Genomic DNA, 21,008 nt, shown 5'->3' on the forward strand with positions numbered 1-21,008 from the left:
TCCAGAGTTTGAGGCCACTCTGAGAGTACTTAGTGAATTCCAAGTCAGCCTGAGCTAAAGTGAGACACTACCTCAAAAAATAAAAACACTCTATGCTCAAAAAGTGGGTCATATTTGCTGTGGCCATAATTGCTGGGGCAGAAAGACTGAAACAACCTAAATAATCCATTTATAAGCTACTAAGTACAGTTTGGTACACTTATAATGCAATGTACCTATTGAAGATTGAGGCAGATTTATATGTAAAAATATGCAATAATACCCAAGTTATACTAAATGGAAAACAGTGAGATGCAGAATAATATTCTGCATACATGAATATTTGCAATAACAAGGTGTACGTGTGATATATGCATACAATAGAATATTCTAGAATACAAAAGATTGATGGGGTATGGAATTTGGGAGTTGGGACAGAGGCAGGGGTCAGTTGCTAAAGTAGCTCATTTGGGGGTTTGATAATTACTGGATTGCAAATATCTCCACCATGGCCAGTTTCAGTACTGATTTATAATAGGTGTACAAAACTCACTTGGCTCCAGGGATATGAGGGAGCTGGAGTCAAAATACACTTTAGGCATGGGGAAAGCCTCCTGCTTCTCATTGTAGACCCTTGAGTGCAAATGACTTTCTTGTGCCATGCTTGGCTTGTCCATTTAAAGTGCATCAATTTACATTCTTTCTTTTTTCTTTTGAGTTAGGGTCTTGCTCTTGCCCAGACTGACCTGGAATTCATTGTGTAGTCTTGAACTCATAGCAATCCCCCTACCTCTGCCTCCTGAGCCCTGGGATTAAAGGTGTTTTGCCACCATGCCTGGCTCATCTTGCTTTTCTTTTTCTTTTTTTTTTAAATCGTTTTTGTTATTATTTTTATTTATTTATTTGAGAGTGACGGACAGAGAGAGAAAGGCAGAGAGAGAGAGAGAATTGGAGTGCCAGGGCCTCCAGCCACTGCAAAGGAACTCCAGACGTGTGCGCCCCCTATGCATCTAGCTAACATGGGTCCTAGGGAAATTGAGCCTCGAACTGGGGTCCTTAGGCTTCACAGGCAAGGGCTTAACTTCTAAGCCATTTCTCCAGCCCCATTGCTTTTCTTTTTTAACAAAAAATTTTTTTTGGGGGGGGCGCGGTGAAATGGTTTAGTGGTTAAAGCATTTGCCTGTGAAACCTAATGACCCTGGTTCTATTCCCCAGGACCCATGTAAGACAGATGCACAAGGGAGCACATGCATCTGGAGCTTGTTTGCAGTGGCTGAAGGCCCTGGCGTGCCCATTCTCTCATTCTCTCTATCTGCCCCCCTCTCAAAATAAGTAAATAAATAAAATATTAATTTTTGTTATTTGCAAGGAGGGAGGGAGGAAGGGAAGGAAAGAGAGAGAGATACTGAGAGAGAGAGAACAGGTGCTCCATGGCCTCTAGCCACTGCAAACAAACTCCAGATGCATATGCCATCTTGTGCATCTGGCTTTACATGTTTACTGGGGACTCTAACCCAGGTTGTTAGGCATTGCAGACAAGTGCCTTAACTGCAGAGTATCTCTCCAGCCCAATAACTTACATTTAGGAAACCTGTCATGCTTAGGCTGTGGTAGTCTCTCTTCCAGGACAGTCTTGGCTTTTCTTCCTTTTTTAAAAATTTTTTGTTTATTTTTATTTATTTGAGAGTGACAGAGAGAGAAAGAGGCACAGAGAGAGAGAGGGAGAGAGAGAGAGAGAGAGAATGGGTGTGCCAGGGCTTCCAACCACTGCAAAGGAACTCCAGATGCATGCACCCCCTTGTGCATCTGGCTAATGTGGGTCCTGGGGAATTGAGCCTCGAACTGGGGTCCTTAGGCTTCACAGGCAAGTGCTTAACCACTAATGGCTTTCCTTCCTTTGTAGTGCTCATCTGTTGTCCAGTCCTTGTTCAGTTTGTTTATTTAGGAGACCTGTCATTCCAGCCCAGCACCAAGCAATATTAATAGTTATAGCCTTACTGTGTGGAGGGAAGGAAGCTAGGTCCTTGGTGAAAAACGGCAGAACAATCAGTCCAGGAAAAAGTCACTTGCAAGAATAAGCTCCAGGTGAGGTTGGGAAACACAGCCCAGGTACAAAGGCCCAGCTCCTTAGCCACCGTGGCTCCTTTGGGGGTGAATGTACGCCACATTGATAGTGGGACTGTATTTGTTTCAGTAGCTCAGCCTTGAGAGAACTGGATGTAGGAGAATCTGTCTACATCCCCCATAAGCCCACCCACCCCTACCAAAGCAAGCCTCAATCCAGCGTTAGAGGAGACCCACATCACGTCTTCTAGTTCACACTAGAAGTCATCCACACCAATCCTGATCTTCATGATAAGGTTCAAAGTATTATGGACAGTTGTTTTTTCAACTTTCTTTGCCTAAATCATTGCAATTTAAGCTTCATTGTTCAGCTGAAACATTTCTCCTCAGGCTGTTAGTTTCCTGCCATTTGCTTGAATGTCACCTGGCTATTCTATGCCACTTCTCACACCTTAGTTTCAACTTTGTGATGCCTGTCTCTTGTATCAGCTATTCTTAAAACCCCACAGAGTGTCCTACCCACATCAGGTTACATGTTAGCTACATGCACAATAACATGGATTATGGCACATTGTTCTTACACTGCAAAAGAAGACATACAGAGACACCCAGAATTGGGAATGTTTTATTTGGAAAGATCTTTAAAGTTATCATCTTCATTTGCCATGAAGGGAGTAACAGTCTTTCTTCCTGCAGGCAGATGGGGAAAATCATCTGAGACTACACGGAGTGCAGACTAAAGTCAAAGTCACCACTTCGCAAGCATCCAGATGTAGCAGAAAGTGGCTTGTAAATGAGAAGTTGTTTGCTGGCTTCCTGAGCCAAGAGATGAGTCAAGCCCTGTATTTCAATTACTTTGGAGAGCGGCAAAGTTCCTGAAGACAAAACCTCACTGACGGGCTCTTTCTATGTTGCTTCACTGTGACCTGTTGCTTCTTAACCTTTGGTCATTTCCATGGAAATTGCTTGATCTATTTCAGCTACTAAAGTTCATACTGTTCTTTTGAATTTTTTTAAATATCCAGGAAATCCGCTCCTATTGTAGGCAGCATTCTACCCTCGTCATCTGGCTATGTACGTGTACCTGCCTGTGTGTGCAGGAGGAATGCAGCGGGGATACTGCTCATTGGCACATGTTGCTGCCCCTAGTTGGGGGAAGGGGTGGCAAAACATTTGTAGTACCAAAAGAGTGAACACACGGCTGCAGCAATCAATTATAGTAATATCTAAGAGCAAGTGAAGCTGAGCAAGATTTCTTCCAACTGTCACCAGGCCTTTTCCACAGTGGCTCTATGTGTAAGAAAAAGGAATAAACACAAGGACAGGCAGCACCCTGGATTGCCCCTTGCTGCCTCCTCATGGCTTTCTTCTCCATCACACCTTCTTGTATCCAACCTTATGACAAAGACTTAAAAATTTACCTGAAGCCACACTATTCAAGATGTTAATTGTGAATCCAAATCCTAAGTTAAAAACAGACTACCATCCCCCCCCCCAAAAAAGAAACCCAGACGACACAATGGACCTCAGTTTTCCAGGCTGGCAAGGACTCTTGGGATGGCCACAACCTGACTGGTTCATCAGATAGATACTCCAACCGGACTGGAGACAAAGATGGCAAGAAGAGGATGGCAGAACAGGCATGGTTCTGAGGGAATGCTGAGCAAAGTCACAGGGAGAAAATGTGGAGAGGAGGACAGAGAGAGCCTTGTAATGACCCAGTGCTGGCTTATACCAACAGGCTTTGAGACCAGGTTTCTACTCCCCGCTGGTCCTCATTCTGATCAAGGAAAAAGGCAGCCAGATTAAATCAGATGGAAAGATTATTAAAATTAACACTGAAGATTATATCCTTGACTAACAACAAAAGCAGTTAGTGCACCTGGAAAATAATTTCTTTTTATTTTTTTTAAAAACTTTTCTATAGAATTTCAAGGAAACAAAAATGAATTTAAAAACTAGGAGACTGGATCTTCTAAAAAACAAGTGAGTTCTGTGAAGAACAGGAGAAGCTACTTGGCTGAACAAATGTGCACATTTTGAGTCATAAGTAATGTCAGGAGTGGGAGCTTTGGAATGGGCAGATGGTAACTTGGGTATCCTGGGCTGTGCTGGGCCCTGAGGATAAGTATGTCACCTTTTGACTTGCTCCACTGGCCTTACACCCTCTTCATCCCTTTTCCCATGAGGCAGGCAAACACGGTCATGACCATTTTGGGGTTCACTTCAACCAGGTCTTCTGGAAGGGCATAAACTCTTGCTCCAATTTTTCGGGCCATGGAGATGGCATACCTAGATGGGGAGGGAAGAACACATGCAAAAAGCAGATGAAGAGACCACTCAGAAACACATGCACTGTGTTATACAGTCAGGACAGAAGCCAGTCACCCCAATTTCCCACATGTGCAGATAACTCTAGACTCAACAAGCTTCCACCAAAGCATGTTTTGCTGTCTAGCCTCATGACAATCATCAAATGAAGTGGCTGTTCTTAGAGAACTCCCCAGATCCTGTCACATTTTATATAAATAGATTATTTATTTGTTTGAGACAGAGATACGCGGGGCGGGGGGGGGGGGCGCGGGCAGGGAGTGGGAGAAGGAAAGGGAGATGGAGGGAATGGGCATGCTAGGGCCTCTAGGCACTGCAAATGAACTCCAGACACATGTACCACCTTGTGGTAAACTTTCTATAACAAGACCAGGCAACACTGCTTCTCAGCCTTTTGGCTAAGATCAAGATCAATTATCTTAGTTTTTGCAGGCCTTGTTGAAATTTCTCAACTCTATTGTTGGATCAGACAAGCTGCTCTATAAACCACTGGGCTACGTCTCAATAAAACTTTGTTCATAAATGCTGACATAGGCCACATTTGGAGGCTGTAGACTCCTGGCTCCTGTTATGTTAATTCATTTAGCAGGAGGACAGGTAAAGCACAGCTGTTCTGCTGAATAATGCTCTGGGATTGAATACTATCTCTGTCTATTCAAGTCCATAGACATTCATGAAAGAGGTGCTTATATTTGGAACTTTCCATTTATGAACTTTGTTTTAGAAATCTATAAATTAGGATTAGAAATCCAGTTTTAGGCTTGCTTATTAAATATGAAAATATTCTTCTTTTGCTCCATTGTAGCATAGGGAGCCTTAAACTGAACTTGCATTACATCTGAAATGATGATGAAGCTATAATAAATCATGAGAAGAAATATTATGCTTAGTGAAAATAAAGTGTTTGCTCAAAGAATGGGTATCAGGTATTATAACTGTTCCTCCTCCTGAACCAAGGTTTATTTATGTACTTTGCATTGTTGAGTTTCTCTTCATCATCCAGGCTTTCTGTCTTCAGAAGGTCGTAGTTAATGGAACCTGGTTGGATGGCATCAATGAGATCCAGAACTGGAAGACTTGTACTAATCTTCGGGTCCTATGTGGAGAGAAAAGGAGGGTCTTGTCAATATGTCCTCAAGTCACTTCCAACCAGGAAGTGGGCAATTCTTTGTTCTTAAATAGGAAATATACACAGCCTGATCTGGGAGATGTCACAGTGCTCGTGTGGTATTTACAACCCATGGTAGTTTTTGTAGGGGCACCACCAATGTCCCAGGTAACAGGATTTACTCTCAAACAGTGAATGGTAGGGAAGGAAGTTAGGGAAATTAGGGAAGAGCATAAAATTTGCCTTTAAACTACTGGCTATGCATGAGTAGATATAGCAGAGGAAGGACTATGTGAAAAAAGAACCCATCAGAAAGATGAGACTAAAGATGTGAAGAAAACCCCGCTTTGTTTGGGAAGAATGACCATGAGTGAGTAACAGGATGACTGGGGAAGGTGCAGCTGGACTGGAGCGACCACAGACATTCTTCCCTGAAGACTTGAGGAAGAGACAGCAGTCACTGCTAGGGAGACAGCAACAGCACAAACACGATTAAGTAGAGACTACAGTAACTAATATTTGCTGTGCCTCAAATTTTTCCCAGTATGGCCTCATATTATCATCACAAGCTAGAGGTAGACATCTAATGTCTTTTGGATTTTAAACTTTTCAATTTTATTTCTCTTTAAAAATATTTTATTTTTATTCATTTATTTGAGAGAGAGAGAGAGAGAGAGAGACAAAGAGAGAGGGAATGGTGCCAGGGCCTCCAGCCACTGTAAACAACTCTAGACACATGTGCCACCTGGTTCATCTGGCTTACATGGGTCCTGAGGAATCAAACCCAGGTCCTTTGGCTTTGGCAGGCAAGAACCTTATCAGCTAAGCCATCTCTCCAGCCCTCAATTTTATTTTATTTATTTATTTTGTTTTTTTAAGGTAGGCTCTAACTCCAGCTCTGGCTGACCTGGAATTCACTGTGCAGTCTCAGGTGGCCTGGAACTCATAGTGATCCTCCTACCTCTGCCTCCCGAGTGCTAGGATGAAAGGTGTGTGCCACCCCACCTGGCTTCAATTTTATTTCTTAATTGATACAAAACTTTATGTAACACGTAAAACATGTTTTGAAGTATATATGCATTGTGGAGTGGCTATATCTAGTTAACAAATGCATTATTTCACAGAGTTGTCATTTCCTGTGCAAAGTGTTTAATACACTTAATATTTTTTTCTCTGGTTCTGAGATTTAACTCAGAGAATCATCCATAGTAAACAAATGCTTTACCACTGAACTACACCTACCATTTCCACATTCCATCTTAACTGACATAGTAAAAGAAATTTCTAAGGGTAAATAAATTGCTGGGAAGTGGTAAAACTAAGATTTGAACCTAAAATTCTTGGTTACCATCCTGGGCTTTGTAAATGTTTGAATGTTTACACCTAATACTATGTGTACTGCTTGCATGTGGTGTATAAGATTCTACACGTGTGTTCTCTTCTGTCCTGGTCCTGGGGGTAATGAGTGCATTTGTGGGACCATCCACGCATGCTAACTTCAAGCAGCCATACTTGGAGGTTGAAAATAAGAATAAATCCTAAGCAAGAGACAGGACACAGGACCCCTACTATATACTAGTCCTCTACCATGGATTTTCCTGTGCAGGTAAAATAATATATTTTTTTGAGGTAGGGTCTCACTCTAGCCCAGGCTGACCTAGAATTCATTATGCATTCTCAAGGTGGCCTTGAACTCATGAAAATCCTCCTACCTCTGCCTCCTGCATGCTGGGGTTAAAGTCCTGTGCCACCATGCCCAGCAAAAATAATTATTTTTAATGATAAAATACCATTTTGTATTTATTCTTGAGTAATAAAATAACCACTGTGAAACTGCAATCAAGTCGGAATCACAATCTAATTTCTGCCATTAGCTTTGTCTTCTGCTCCCACAGGACTTGTGACACTGCCGCAGCCCACCAGCATCAGGAGACCCCCGCCCTGCTGTCCTCCCTGCAACCTGCCCAGTGCTGTGGAGGTACCAACAGGCTGAGGAGTGGCAGATTCCTGGCAGCAGAGTAGACAACAAGGAGACCAGGATGATTTCCAAAATGATTTCTCATTCATGAATTGTGTTCATTTTTAAGGGTTCCACTTAAAAGAACTATGGGGCTAATTTGACATTTCCTTTTGGAACACCCTGTGGCTCTTTTTATTTAATCAATATTGTAATGGCTTAGTGAGAAGACAGAAAATGAGACCAGAAAGTCGTATGAAAGAGAAGAATTGTCAAGCATTCCTAAGAATGAGCATCACAGGGCTTATCAAACCTCATCCACACAAGGACACTCAGGATAACACCATGGAATAATTAATGCTCTGGGGTGGCAGCTAGAAGAAGAACCTGTGACTGGTTAGTTCATAGGAATGATTAAGCGACCAATAGATACACTGTTCTTTTTCTTGTCTTAGAAACATTCTTGTCATAGAAGAAACATTGCATTTATACATCATGTGTTGGTACCATTATTTCCCCCCTCCCTGGCCCCACTACACTGAAGGCCCTCCTTCCCCATGGTGGGCAATAAGTTTTGACAGCAGCAGTCAGTTATTGTGGTGGGGGCAATCTCTATGGAAATTCCCTCCAATCCTATGGCTCTTACATTCTTTTGGGCCCCTCTTCCACAAAATTCCCTGAGCCTTAGTCAGTGTGCTTTAAGTTTACTTTAGTGTTGAGCTCTCAGGAGCTTCTGGATTCTGATTTGGTGCATTTTGCGTATTCTCAGTGTCTGCCTCCACCACTCTGGCACAGGTTGTCAGGCTCACCAAGAAAACAGCATTCCTGCTCATCACCAGCTCCTCTGTGGTTTCACCTGGGCCCTAGCTGCTGTGCTAGGGGTGGTTCATCTGCTGACAGGGAATCAGCTATCTGTTCTTGTCTTGTTGATAGAATTTGGTTGTCCTCGGTTCCCGCTGCTTTCTAGAGTGCATGGGCCCCAAACCAAATATACTGTTCTTAAATCCCACCCCACAGAATACTTTCTGCTATCTTAGGACACATCACCTGCACTTATTGAGCCTTCATTCACTCACTTATAGAATGAGGACAAGAGTAAAGCTGATTTCTACTGCCAAGGTGACTATAGGAGAAGGGCCCTAGTACTACAAAAGAATCAAGGTCTGGAGCTCCTTTGACCTTGCTCTTCTCCACTGCCATTCCAGATCCCTTTCTGAAAGGAAATACTCACTTCATCACCAATCTCTGCTCAGCCATCCAGACCAAGCAGCAGATTTGTGGTGGGCAGAAGTGCCCATTGCCTACAGGATGTTCCTGTGTTTTCCTATCCAGCTCACTGCTCTTCCTGGGGAAAAAAGACTTAAGTTTCTTATTTTGAGCAGAGTACTGACATCATGATGCAATGCCACACTGACAGGTGTGAATTGATCTCTCCCCACAATCCTGACCCTTAAACTGGACCAGTGTCATTAAGATGCACTGACATCATTATGCTGCGGAACAGGTGTGCAGGCCTCTCAAGGAAGAATCCCAAAAATGTATGAGTGAGCTAATACATTTAGTAACATATAATGGTGTTAGTAATAAAAATAAGATTTGGAGATCTTTATCTATATCTATATATGTATATATACTTAATTATGGGTTTTATTTAAAAATATCACATAGGAGATCATTTAACATTTTATGCCTCATAATTATAATATCAAAAATTGAATCCATGAAATGGCGCATTTTATAAAAAACAGTACCATATTTTATGCTACATTGAAATAACAGGGCCAAAAATGAGGTGCTAAAGTGATAGGTTTTAAAATTAATATTATAGGAAAGTGATAAGAAAATTGAAAATGAAATGGCCACGAACATTGAAATAATAATGGGTCATTTAAGAAAAGTCAAAATGGGAGAAGGAACCTCAAGACCAATTAATACATAATAAAAACACAAACATAAGCATATAGACTGTAACAGAAGACAAAAACTTTTACCTTGAAACTAGAGATGCATGAGCTTTTCCCAGCCTCCTTCAATGTTTCATTCACCCAGCTGACAATAATGTCATCATTGACCTTCTGTCCACCACCAATTTCTTCAAGAATATTCAGTGTATACCTGAACAAAATCAAGAATGGCATCTGGGGAGAAGGAGCTAAATTCTTTTCCTTTTAGGCATGTCATAGAAGATGGCCTGAGCACTATTACATTAGAGGAGTAAAAAACTATTTAATAACACTATTTCCCTTTCAAATAAAATGTAAACATGTGTTTGTTATAATAAAATACAAAACAGATACATTCATGTACTCTGTCAACACAGGACAAGCAGAACAAGGAAAGAGAAGAAATTGGGGAAAGGAAAAGTAAGGGAAGGATTCCGCTAGCCAGTAGCATTGGTCTTCAAGGAGCCATAGACATTAAGGAACAACTCAATAACCCCCAGCAGTAAATATGGTAAGGCAAAAATGTAAATGAATTTCTTATATAAGTGACGTGTTAGGAATGCACCAGGAAAGATCATCATTAGCCCAAGGATAAGAATTCTCTTAGGTTCAAGGTGGAATTTAGAATTGCAATTTAGTGGAGAGAGCATTTAAAAAATTCTTTTTTGCTCATTTTTTATTTATTTATTTGAGAGCAACAGACAGAGCAAGAAAGGCAGGTAGAGAGAGAGAGAGAGAGAGAGAGAGAGAGAGAGGGAGAGAGAGAGAAATGAGCTCCAGATGTGTGTACCCCCTTGTGCATCTGGCTAACATGGGTCCTGGGGAATCGAGCCTCTGCCATTTCCTTAGGCTTCATAGGCAAGCGCTTGACCACTAAGCCATCTCTACAGCCCAGTGTAGAGAACTTTTAAGAAGTCACATCAGGCCCTTAAAATTCCATGGCACAGAATAGATTCACCACTCCCTAAAGCTACTTCTTCTGCACAGGAAGAAAGCCAAGCAGGTGAGCCTTGCAGGTTTGTTGACCTCATGGCTCAGGTTTGCAGGACAGGGTCATATTACCTTTTATAGACCTCTTCTCAAACTGAAACTCAGGAAGCCTGAGATTGAAGCTCCCTTAGGAGGGCCTGCCTCACGAGGTCACCATCTATCTACAATGCCCAGGACTGCGCTTCCATAATCTGTCGGCAATCTGGCTCCAGTTATTGCTCCTACACATGGCACAATTCTCCCATGATGAATCATCTAGCGTCCACTAAACAGTTACTCATCTAAAGAAAGATTCCACACGTGAAACAAAACTAAGTTGGCTTGTATGTCAAGGTTTGTTTCCTTGTGAGATCCTTAATCTGTACTATGACATATGCTTATGGTAACTATGCTATATGTTGGAACCCTGCTAAGAAGATGTTAAGATTACAGGCATGTTCAAAATGTGCCAGGCTGGAAAGCCCTTTGTCCAAGTGATGCAGTGCTGTGAGTGCAAGCTCTAGGCAGTTCCCCACTCAACAAAAGAGCACTGGGGAGGTGTGGATGTGAGAGGAGGCCAGGAAAGATGAGACTGTTATGGAAATCTAACCTAAACTAAAGATAACTGGCTATTATTTACACAAATTAGTCAAAAGTAAAAGGATAGGAAAGACATAACCAGGGTAATCACAAATCAAGAGGAAGCAGTAGTCACTACATTAATATCATAAAAAGTAAATTTCAGGAAAAGTATCACCAGACAAAGAAGGTCAGTCCAAATGATAAAAGAAAGATTCATTAAGATGAAACAATAATCTACAAAGTTTATTGACCTAACAACAGGTTTTCACATTATCATAGATAGAATTATAAGAAAAAAAAGTAGCAGGAAAATAAAAAGGACTTCTTTCATTACTATATCTATCATAAGGTATGGTTTTATTGAATTAAAAACTAAAATCTTTTTCTAGCATTTTTCTTGATAACCAATTCAACAAGAACCCATTTATCCTCACAGTCAGTTAGTTACCTTCTCATCAGCTGCCATGTCAGGGCCAGGGTAAGCGTACGGTTTCCTTCATTGAGATCTTGCCCCCCAATGCCAACAAGAGAAAATTTAGCTTGATTCTTCCCCAGCTCCACTGCGTAATTACAGTTTTCAAGCTGTCAGTGGGGCAGAAAGGAAGCAGTTCAAAGCCATCATCTTAATTATAATGAATATCAAGTAAAATGATAAAACCAAAGATAAAAACTGAACTAAATAATATCAGAACTTAATGATTTTTATAAATTTTGACTTCTTCTGTAATTCTACATTTTTAAATCAGTTAAAAGAATTGCCATTCTTCCTTAAATAAACATTCTCAATCTCACCCAAATCTCCAATGTGGTCTGATATCAAAACTAGAACAAATTTATTATTATGAGCATTTTCATGGCTATTCAAACAATGTAATAGGCATCCTCAGTTTTCTGTCTGTAACATGTCTAAGAGTTGAATTTGTGGCAATGGACAGGAAGATTTGTACTCCCCATCCTAAGTCAACAGCGTGGCTAGACATGGAAGGCAGATATTCCTTTGGCTACTCATGGCTCATTAAGAACCACAAAGAAGAGCAATGGCTGCGCCAACCCTGTTGTTAGAAAACAATGTTCCCACTGTGTTGAAAGCAGAAAAACTGCACCAGTCAATCTCAGCACAAAGCTGTAATTCTTTAGAAAATGAGTATGAAGACTTTGCTGGTGGTGGAGAGAAGCCTGGGGCTGTTCGCTGTAGTTAGCATAATTAATTACATCATAATGTTTAAAGACATACAACATGAAATTGCAAATAAGTCATTAAAAGCAGTAACAGATTCACTTTATTGGAACCACCCAGATTTCTAATGGCTGCACTATAATTTAATTCCTGATAAACATTACATACCCAAGTCTACCTGGTATAGTATTCCTGATGTGCTGTAGCAGGCAGATGACTTTGCCTGCGTGATAGAGCACCAAATTAGTCAATGTTTACCTTCTTCATGTTGCCTCCCAGTTTGGGGTATGGAGGTTTGTTTACTCTGCTCCAGTCAACAGGGACTTTAATCTTTTCATAGAGCTGGAAGATGACCAGGGCATCCGATAAGTCACTAATCAAAACAAACAAAGATTTTTCAGATATCCAGCAGTTTGTTCAGTCACTTCTTTACATCTTAGGTCCAGCAATATTTCCAATAACCCTAAAAACCTAGTAGGAGTTTTATCATCTTCGACTGTGTAGAAACTATGACTCAGAGATATAGGAAATTTATTTTCCTCAGGTGTGAATAGCTCTGCCCCTTCCATGGTCATAATGCACCTCCAGGCCAGAAAGGAAACATGACTTTATCAAATAGTATAAGAGACGATTAACTTCAAAATTCTCACTTCATGTCTTCCCTGCTCTTGAGAAGATCACAGGCTGTGACACGCTGTAAGCTTGTCACGTGTGGAGGTGTAGTTGGGAGTGAGTGTCTCATTTGAGCGTCCTACGCGTGCAGGTCCCTGCTGCGCTCTTCTCACGTGTCATCAAGGCACACGTGTTTGGGGGGAAACAGCGCACACCATCATGCTCTGAGCCATCCTATGCTCTTTCAAGGTCACCATTTTTCATATAAAGGATGAGTTCCCAACTCTACCTACCTGTACAAATGATTGACTCGAGGATTAACGCCCAGTGAGTTCATCCAGTTCCTGAATGTCCGCTCCTCCCTTGTCTCACCTAGATTAATGAGGACTGGTTATTTGTCATGAAAACAGACCTTGTTTATGATCTAAGTTCAGCTAAAGAGGATGCAGTAAGTGTTACTATCCAGCTAATTTTTCCCATTTCATTTCAACAAGTATTTCTAGAGCATTTATTAGTAGCTTTCAAAATCATGTGTGTGTATGTATGTGTAGACTGTTTTGAGTTGGCCCTAAAAAGTAACATTCTTGCTAGGAAAACAAGATTTGAGAACACCAAACAGAAATCATAGAATACACAGGAGGCAGATATATTGGCTGCTCCAATTGATAAAGGATGTACAGAATTGAAGCTTCACTTTTTGGGGTCAGTGAAAGATGGACAGTAAGGAAAGAACAGAGGATGTGGGGAATACGACACAGACTATAAACATGAGCACAAAGGGGCAGCAGGCAAGTCTCTACTAAGAACAGCAGGAACAGCTTTGTCAGTGGCCTGCGGTACAGCACATCGAGACAAGACTGTCTAGAGGCCGATACAAGGACTGGGGATCTATGCCAGGTAGCAGATTTGGCTTGACACATGAGACCATGCCAGGCATTATGAGTTCTTTTGTTTATTACTATAATAAATTCTTGAGCAAGGCAGAGATGTAATGAAAGCTCTAGCAGATGTGCCTGGCAGCAGTCTACAATGACTGAAGGTGATATGCATTTAAGCTAGGCATGCAGGGGGTAGTATTGGGCACTAGCATGTAGGACACATGCAACTGTCTGGTGAATGGAGGAATATGCCCCTAAGTCTTCTTAAAATTATCGGTGTATAAGTGATATGAATCCAGAAGAGCGGAAATGGAAAATAGCAATCCAGAAGATATTTTCAGTGAAGAATTATTGGTGTTTGTTGATAGAATATATTTAAGAGTAAAGGGGAGGAAGATATTAGAGTAGACCTTTAGTTTTGATGACTAAAAACAAACCCCCAAACCAAATTACCATTAATGGTTAATGGAAATGAGAATTACTAAAGGGAAGTAGAAAGGATAAGAAATGGAGTAGGAAGGCAGTAGAGGAACAGGAGAATTGATTAGTTCTGTTGTAAATATGCTTTACTTCAAACGACAGCCAAAGGCTGGGTATGGTGGCACATGCCTTTAATCCCAGCACCCAGGAGGCAAAAGTAGGAGGATCACCATGAGTTCAAGGCTACCCTGAGACTACATAGTGAATTCCAGTCAGCCTGGGCTAGAGTGAAACCCTACCTCAAAAAAAAAAAAAAAAAAAAAAAGAGAGATAGCCAAGGATCCAGACTGCTAGGTCCATGAGGGGGTACCTTGTGGGTTTGATACAGATATGCGGTTAGCAGAGTGCACACACACCAGGCTGTGGCTTACCCAGTGGCACCCAGGCAACAGGGCTGGACACATTGACGCTGTATTTCTAGCCAGAGGAAAGCACTGCCTAAAGCCAGGACCTTAAATCTGGACTTCTTCAATGACATCATTTAACATAGTATACACACACACACACACACACACACACACACACACCCTCTGGAACAGTTGTAGAAACAGGTTATATCCTAGTTATCTTGTAAAATACAACTGTCAGAATTCTGCCTCAAAATACTTCCTTATGCCCTAAAAACCCACACAAAGAAACAAAATATAAGTGGAAAACTCAGTAAGCATGTCATAATATAAACTAAGTATGCTATTTACTTTATTTTTAATTTTATTTGTACAGAGAGAGAGAGAGAGGAGAGGAGGGGAGGGAAAGGGAGGGGACGGGAGGGGAGGGGAGGGAAGGGAAGAGTAAGAAGAGAAGAGAAGAGAAGAGAAGAGAAGAGAAGAGAAGAGAAGAGAAGAGAAGAGAAGAGAAGAGGAGGAGAGGAGAAAAGAAAAGAATGAATATGGGCACACCAGGTATTCTTGCCTCTGCAAATGAATTCCAGACACATGTACCACTTTGTGCATCTGGCTTTACATGAGTACTGGGAAATTAAACCCTGGGCCGGCAAGTTTTGCAAACAAGCAGCTTTAACCACTGAGCCTTCTCTCCAGCCCATAAATATCATTTAAGATGGTGAGTGGTGACTATTTCTAGCCTTCAGGAAATAACACAGCTTATTAAGTACATACATTTTGTTTTTGAGGTCAGAATTAGCCCATGCAATAATTAAGTATATTGTCTTCCCTAAAACATATTTTATTTACATGTTTTAAAAAATATTTTTATTTACTGATTGATTTGAAGGAGAGAAATAGTCAGATATATAGAGAGAATGGGCATGCCAGGGTCTCTAGCCACTGTAAATGAATTCCAGACACATGTGCCACCTTGTGCATGTGGCTTATGTGGATACTAGAGAATCGAACCTGGGTCCTTAGGTTTTGCTGAGCCATCTCTCTAGCCCCTGCTAAGACATTTAATTGTGGGAACAGATGAAGCCTATGTATAATAGATATGATATAATAATGTTTTATTATTGATGCTTAGCTGTAATTTTTGAGATTAATATATTTTATGTTGTGTATCTGAGAGTCAATGGCCTGGTTGTACCTATTTGCCTAAAGTATGATTTTGAATTGTCATTGATTTGGAATTGTAGGCTTTTTTTTTTTTTTTTTTTTTTTTTTTACCATCTTAAGCAACTGTGTTAACATTACCTTCAAGAGCCCCCCAGTCGATGTCCTGGTTCTCTGGTTTATGCAGGGCTGGGTATCTATTAAAGAGGTTGGCAATGAAAGCCAGGTTCAACTTGGGGTTCCCTCGGACAACATCTGTGGCAGTGACGAACTGCCTGCAACCCAGCCTCTCTGCCTGCTGCAGCATGCACTCCGCCCTCTGGGTGTCGTCCTTTTCCTGCAATGAAAGGAATTCTCAAGGCTGGGTCAGGACCCATGCACATTGGATGCACAAGCATGAAAGAAAAACTGGAGTCTCGCTGATACAATGAGTGTCTGTCACAGGCAGATTCTTAACAGCAGCACATGGTTACAGCCGCACCCCCCCCCCCGCCCCAACACACACTCCCAAATCAGAGTCATAAGAGGAGCCTCACAAGTTCAATGACTGAACCCTGTCATCATAACCCAGATTCATCTCAGATGAGTGGCTGGTTGCCTTGTTTTTATAGAAATTTAGTAATGCTGACAGTTTATTATTTATATTAATTTATTTTTATTTATTGAGCTTGTTTTTGTTATAGTTTTTCATAGACTTCACGAGACTTTTGCCTATCAAAAAGTTTATTAATTAATAACTATTGTTCCTATTTCCAATTCATAAATCTACAGTTTTCAGTAAGAACACCTGATTAGCTCAATCACTTTTCTTTTTTTATAGATTTTTAAAAATTATTTATTACTTATTAGAGAGAGAGAGTTTGTGTAAGAGAATGGTCACTCCAGGTTATCTAGCCACTGCAACAAACTCCAGATACATGTGTCACCATGTGCATCTGGCTTAGGTGGGTTCTGGGGAACTGAAGCTGGGTCCTCGGGCTTTGCAGGCAAGCATCTTAACTGCTAAGCCATCTCTCAATCCCATAATCACCCTTCTTACACTGAGTTGGTATAATTATATCCAAGCAAAATAAATGTGTTATTTAATATATATATTGTCAGTGGTAAATATACTAATTTAGCATTTGCAAACTTTACAGTGAAGACTACTTCCTATGCTCAAATAAATCTGGAGAATTTCCAGTCACTAGTAAACAAATTCTTGAAACAAGATGAAAATTTTGTTATCAAATGATCCACTATGTATAAAGTCTATGAAACTACCAATTTTCAGAGAATACAATTTTAAGCCAGAATTATTTCTTAAGTTGATGCTTTACTCTATTCTCCCTTACTTTTACTTATTTCTCACTCAAGGATGAATTAACATCAATATTAACTCATTGTATTAAATTCCAGTGATACTACATGAGGCCCATAAATGGACAAGACAACTTGTTAAGATCAGAGCTGAAAGTGCTACCTGGAAGTGAAAGAGCAATGACTTGCTGAGTAGGTATGAAGCCCTAGGTTTCATCCCCAGCACAAATAAATAAATAATAACAAATTTTAAAAACCCTGAAGAATATGCTACTGGTTTGATCAATACCCAATGCATATATATTATACCCCATAAGTTAGTATTATTATATGAGAACTGGAAATAATACTAAATGAAAAAACTGAAATTTTAACATTCAGATCCAGGTTGATATTGTAGAGCCTATGAAATGATGGGCATATAAAGAAGTGCCTTGCATGGTATATGCCATTAACTAGTATTTCCTCCTTTCTTCCTTTCTTCCTTCCCTCCCTCCCTTCTTTCCTTCCAAGTGGGCTAGGTAGTTTTGTTATGTAGTTTAGGGTGACTGGGCCCTGTCCATAAGTATGCCCTTGCAATCTCCACCTTATTAGAGATCTCTTGAGTAAAGGAGTTATCTAGATCTGTTTTTCCACAAACAAACCGAGCCCCTCTTGGAAGGGATTTCCCCTTTCCTAGAATTCAAACCTGATTCTGGCATTATGGTTGGTTACATTTCCCAAAGCTTGGTTTCATGGCTGGCCTCTTCTTGAGCCAGACCCTAGCCCAGGCCAATCAGCCCTCACTCTGACTTGCCTGAGCAGGAAGGCAAGGCCCACTAAAATAAGGTTGTAAGTAGATGCTTACCAGGTGGGTGGCCTCTGTCTTTGCTGGCTCCTGAACTTCCAGGTTCTGGTAAACCTTCCCTCAGTAGGGCTGAAACAAGGGGAGACCCCCACACCCCTACTCCCTTGTGGGACCTACCTCCTCTTACCTCCCTCATGGCAGGAGCTCTCGTAATCTATTAAAGTCTCTATAAATGTTACCCTCTGTTCTATGTATATTAATTCTTTAAATTCATAAGGCAAGAATCAGGGTACCCTAAATTTGTTGGTGCATTGGTGTAAGGAACCCTAAAGTTCCTTCCTTCCTTCCTTCCTTCCTTCCTTCCTTCCTTCCTTCCTTCCTTCCTTCCTTCCTTCTTTCCTTCTTTCCTCCCTCCCTCCCTCCCTCCCTCCCTCCCTTCCTCCCTTCTTCCTCTCTGATTATTTCCAGATTCAGTCTTGCTGTGTTTAGTAGTTCAACAAAATTCTCGAGCAAGAGGGCATGCAGCCCAAAGAACAGTCCACACCGATACTACTGTGCTCTCCAAAGTCCTTACCCGTAGTCCTGACATGTCAATAACTACAGCAGGGATCCCTTCTTCATCTCCTTTTGGAGCCACCTGCTCAAGCAGGTGATAATAAGCTTTTGAATCCTGTGAAAAAATTGATAAATTACAATTTCAAAATAGCACAACTAATTACATACTTAGTTTGATAATTATTTCCCCAAACTAAGCATTATAGTTCTTATTCTACTATTATTCAAGAATATCTTAACTCATACAGCTGGGAATGTTCACTAGTTTGACATTCATCTGGGTGCATTTCTACTGGTTTTCTTTTTTAAAGAGTCTATCAGTTGACAATACAGGACATGCATAAAAGGCAACACGAAGAAGCCGTATTACTCTTGTCCTCAGTGGAGGAGCAACTTATCTACATGTATTAAATTGTATTCAGGAGAGTACATATACCTTTATATTGTTGCAGAAGTCAGTCAGCTAAGGTTTAATTAAAAAAGTGACAGAAAAGGGAAGCAGAAGTTTAAAACAAGGTTTAAAAATACATTTAAACGGGCAATCAGCAAAAGAAAAAAAATTCAAAGACAGAAGACAAAAAGCTAAGGCAAGACAAGTTTAGCAAGCAATACTGTTTCCTTTGTTATTTCTCTTCTTATTTATTTATTTATTTAAGACAGGATTTCACTATGTATTTCAGGCTGGTCTCAAATTCATGATCCTCCTACTTCAGCCTCCAAAGTGCTGGGATTATATGCAACAACTAAAAGAGAAATATTATCATGGCAAATGTATTTAATATTTCTTATAAAGTAGAAAATTGGTTAAATTTTGGTTGTAATAAATAGGATATAAGTACTGAATTCTTAAGTTTCCTTATATTCTGCAATATGCTTGTTGACAAAACGAAGTCTCACAGGCAAAATCTTAAAAATAAATATATCCTCAGTCAATGAAACCATATAGAATTTCAGATAATTTATTTAAATAGTTTAAAATCTTCATTTCTCTTAAAGCCTGAAAAATCCATTGTATATAAACTGGGTAAAGTCTGGGCAGAGCTGAGACATGTTCACCCCTTGGCATTAGGCAGAAGAGAACCAGAGACATGAGTCACTGGAGTTACGCCTGGGGATCTCTTGCTTGCTCTCCTTCCTTCCACTTTTCACTGTAGTTATCTGGAAGTCAGTGAACGCCAACAAAATCTGCCTAACATGTGAACATATGTTCGATTATTAGCCTTGCTAGGTAGCCCCACATCACCTCACTCCAGTAATCCTTTCCCACTCTCTCTCATATGGACTTTTTTGGCTGGTTTATGGGAAAGGATCTGAACAGCTGCTCAGGCACTTTGCACTGTAGCATAGCCTTCCCCAGTACCCACAGCACAAGCATTGTCAAGTATACAACTGGCTAGTTCCTTCCAGAAACTTCCTAACTTGATAATTATTTGAAGAATATGGCCATTTGGTGATAAGAAATCAGGCCCATTTATGGCTAATGTTTGCTTAAAAGTCTTCCAACAATAGTGGAGCCAAAGTGTTGAGCAGAAAGGAGATGCAGTCCAGCTCCTGCTAAGCTCTATGTTGGTTGGTTGGTACTACGGGAAGAATGTTGACAACTAGTGTGAGAGGTAGAATTAGAAGAGCAAGTTTATCTAAAGCCATAAGAAGTGGAGGACTCCCAGTAACAAGCTTTACTCTGACTGGTCCTGTGCCTGGAAAACCCTGAGTTTTCAACATTACCTAGTGAGTCTACAGGGGGAAACTGTTACTCAAAGAATGATCTAAGCCTGGTGAACTCCTGGCAGGTCTATAACTTTCCTCTGGCTTTTTCTCTTTGGAGAAAGGTTCCTTCACTTTTGAGCAACTGAAAACTGAAATGTTTCCTTGTGTTGCAGCTCTGCACCTCAGCCAGTTCCCACACAGACTGAGTTCTGGGCTTTCTGGGCTCCATAACAGCTCCTTCACGGGTTTTTACCTTAGTCTGTCTGTCATCAACTATAGCTATTTCTGCTCACCTTTGCATGGAATAAATTTGAAGATCTTGTGGTAAGGATTAAATGAGTTGATCCATGCATGTACAAAGTACTAAGATCCATGCCTGACATGTAGCAGACACCATGATTACTACTGCTAGTATAATTAGATGAGTCATTCTTATTTTAGTTTTAAAGAGGAAGACCATTAGATTTGACATTAAAGTCCTGCAGGGTGGCCTTGAACTCATGGTGATCCTCCTACCTCTGCCTCCCGAATGCTGGGATTAAAGGCGTGCGCCACCACACCTGGCTTTGTTTTTTTTTTTTTTTTTTTTTTTTTGAGGTAGGTTCTCACTCTAACCCAAGTTGATCTGGTACTCACTTTGTAGTCCTGTGCTAGATTCAAGGTAGAGCTGCAGATACACTCTTGAGACAGGAATGGCTCCCAACAGGACCACACTAATCCGAGAGCTGTTGAAGACCCAAGGCCCAGAGCTTTTCTTATCTCAGCTAACTTCCCAAATACCCTTCACTGCTTCAGTTAGTTGTGTTCAGATGACATTCCTCCTACCTTGATGTCAGTGCTGAAGTTGCTGATTTTATTACAGCCTGCATTTTCCAGATGATAATTAGCCCACCTCAGCAGGAGCTCTTCAGGAGATAGCTTCATCAAATCCTCTAGGCTCTCTCCCTCTCTCAAAAGAGCAATTAGAGCTGAAGAAGCACAAAAATGGACAAAAAGAAATACAGAGGTTCATTACAACCAACATGGAGCCTTGGCAATCCAAAGTCAGCCACGTTGTAACTCTGAAGGACAAGTT

General features: G+C 40.8%; 1 protein-coding gene across 3 annotated transcripts in view; it reads right to left on the reverse strand.

The window, feature by feature from the left end:
• Positions 1 to 2,671: 2,671 nt before the first annotated feature.
• The window catches only part of Lcp1 (lymphocyte cytosolic protein 1), a 48,194-nt gene continuing 29,857 nt past the window's right edge, over positions 2,672 to 21,008 (reverse strand). For all 3 annotated transcript variants that reach the window (XM_045146368.1, XM_045146370.1, XM_045146369.1), the window contains exons 8-16: positions 20,759 to 20,901; positions 18,246 to 18,341; positions 15,727 to 15,922; positions 13,016 to 13,094; positions 12,369 to 12,483; positions 11,382 to 11,515; positions 9,431 to 9,554; positions 5,346 to 5,470; positions 2,672 to 4,335 (exon numbers count right to left, since the gene is read on the reverse strand). In XM_045146368.1, coding sequence (XP_045002303.1) covers positions 4,203 to 4,335; positions 5,346 to 5,470; positions 9,431 to 9,554; positions 11,382 to 11,515; positions 12,369 to 12,483; positions 13,016 to 13,094; positions 15,727 to 15,922; positions 18,246 to 18,341; positions 20,759 to 20,901 — 1,145 coding nt within the window. In that variant the 3' untranslated portion in view covers positions 2,672 to 4,202. The remainder of the gene's footprint in view (positions 4,336 to 5,345; positions 5,471 to 9,430; positions 9,555 to 11,381; positions 11,516 to 12,368; positions 12,484 to 13,015; positions 13,095 to 15,726; positions 15,923 to 18,245; positions 18,342 to 20,758; positions 20,902 to 21,008) is intronic.

This window comes from Jaculus jaculus, chromosome 3, assembly GCF_020740685.1.
Source record: "Jaculus jaculus isolate mJacJac1 chromosome 3, mJacJac1.mat.Y.cur, whole genome shotgun sequence".
Taxonomy (NCBI): Eukaryota; Metazoa; Chordata; class Mammalia; order Rodentia; family Dipodidae; genus Jaculus; species Jaculus jaculus.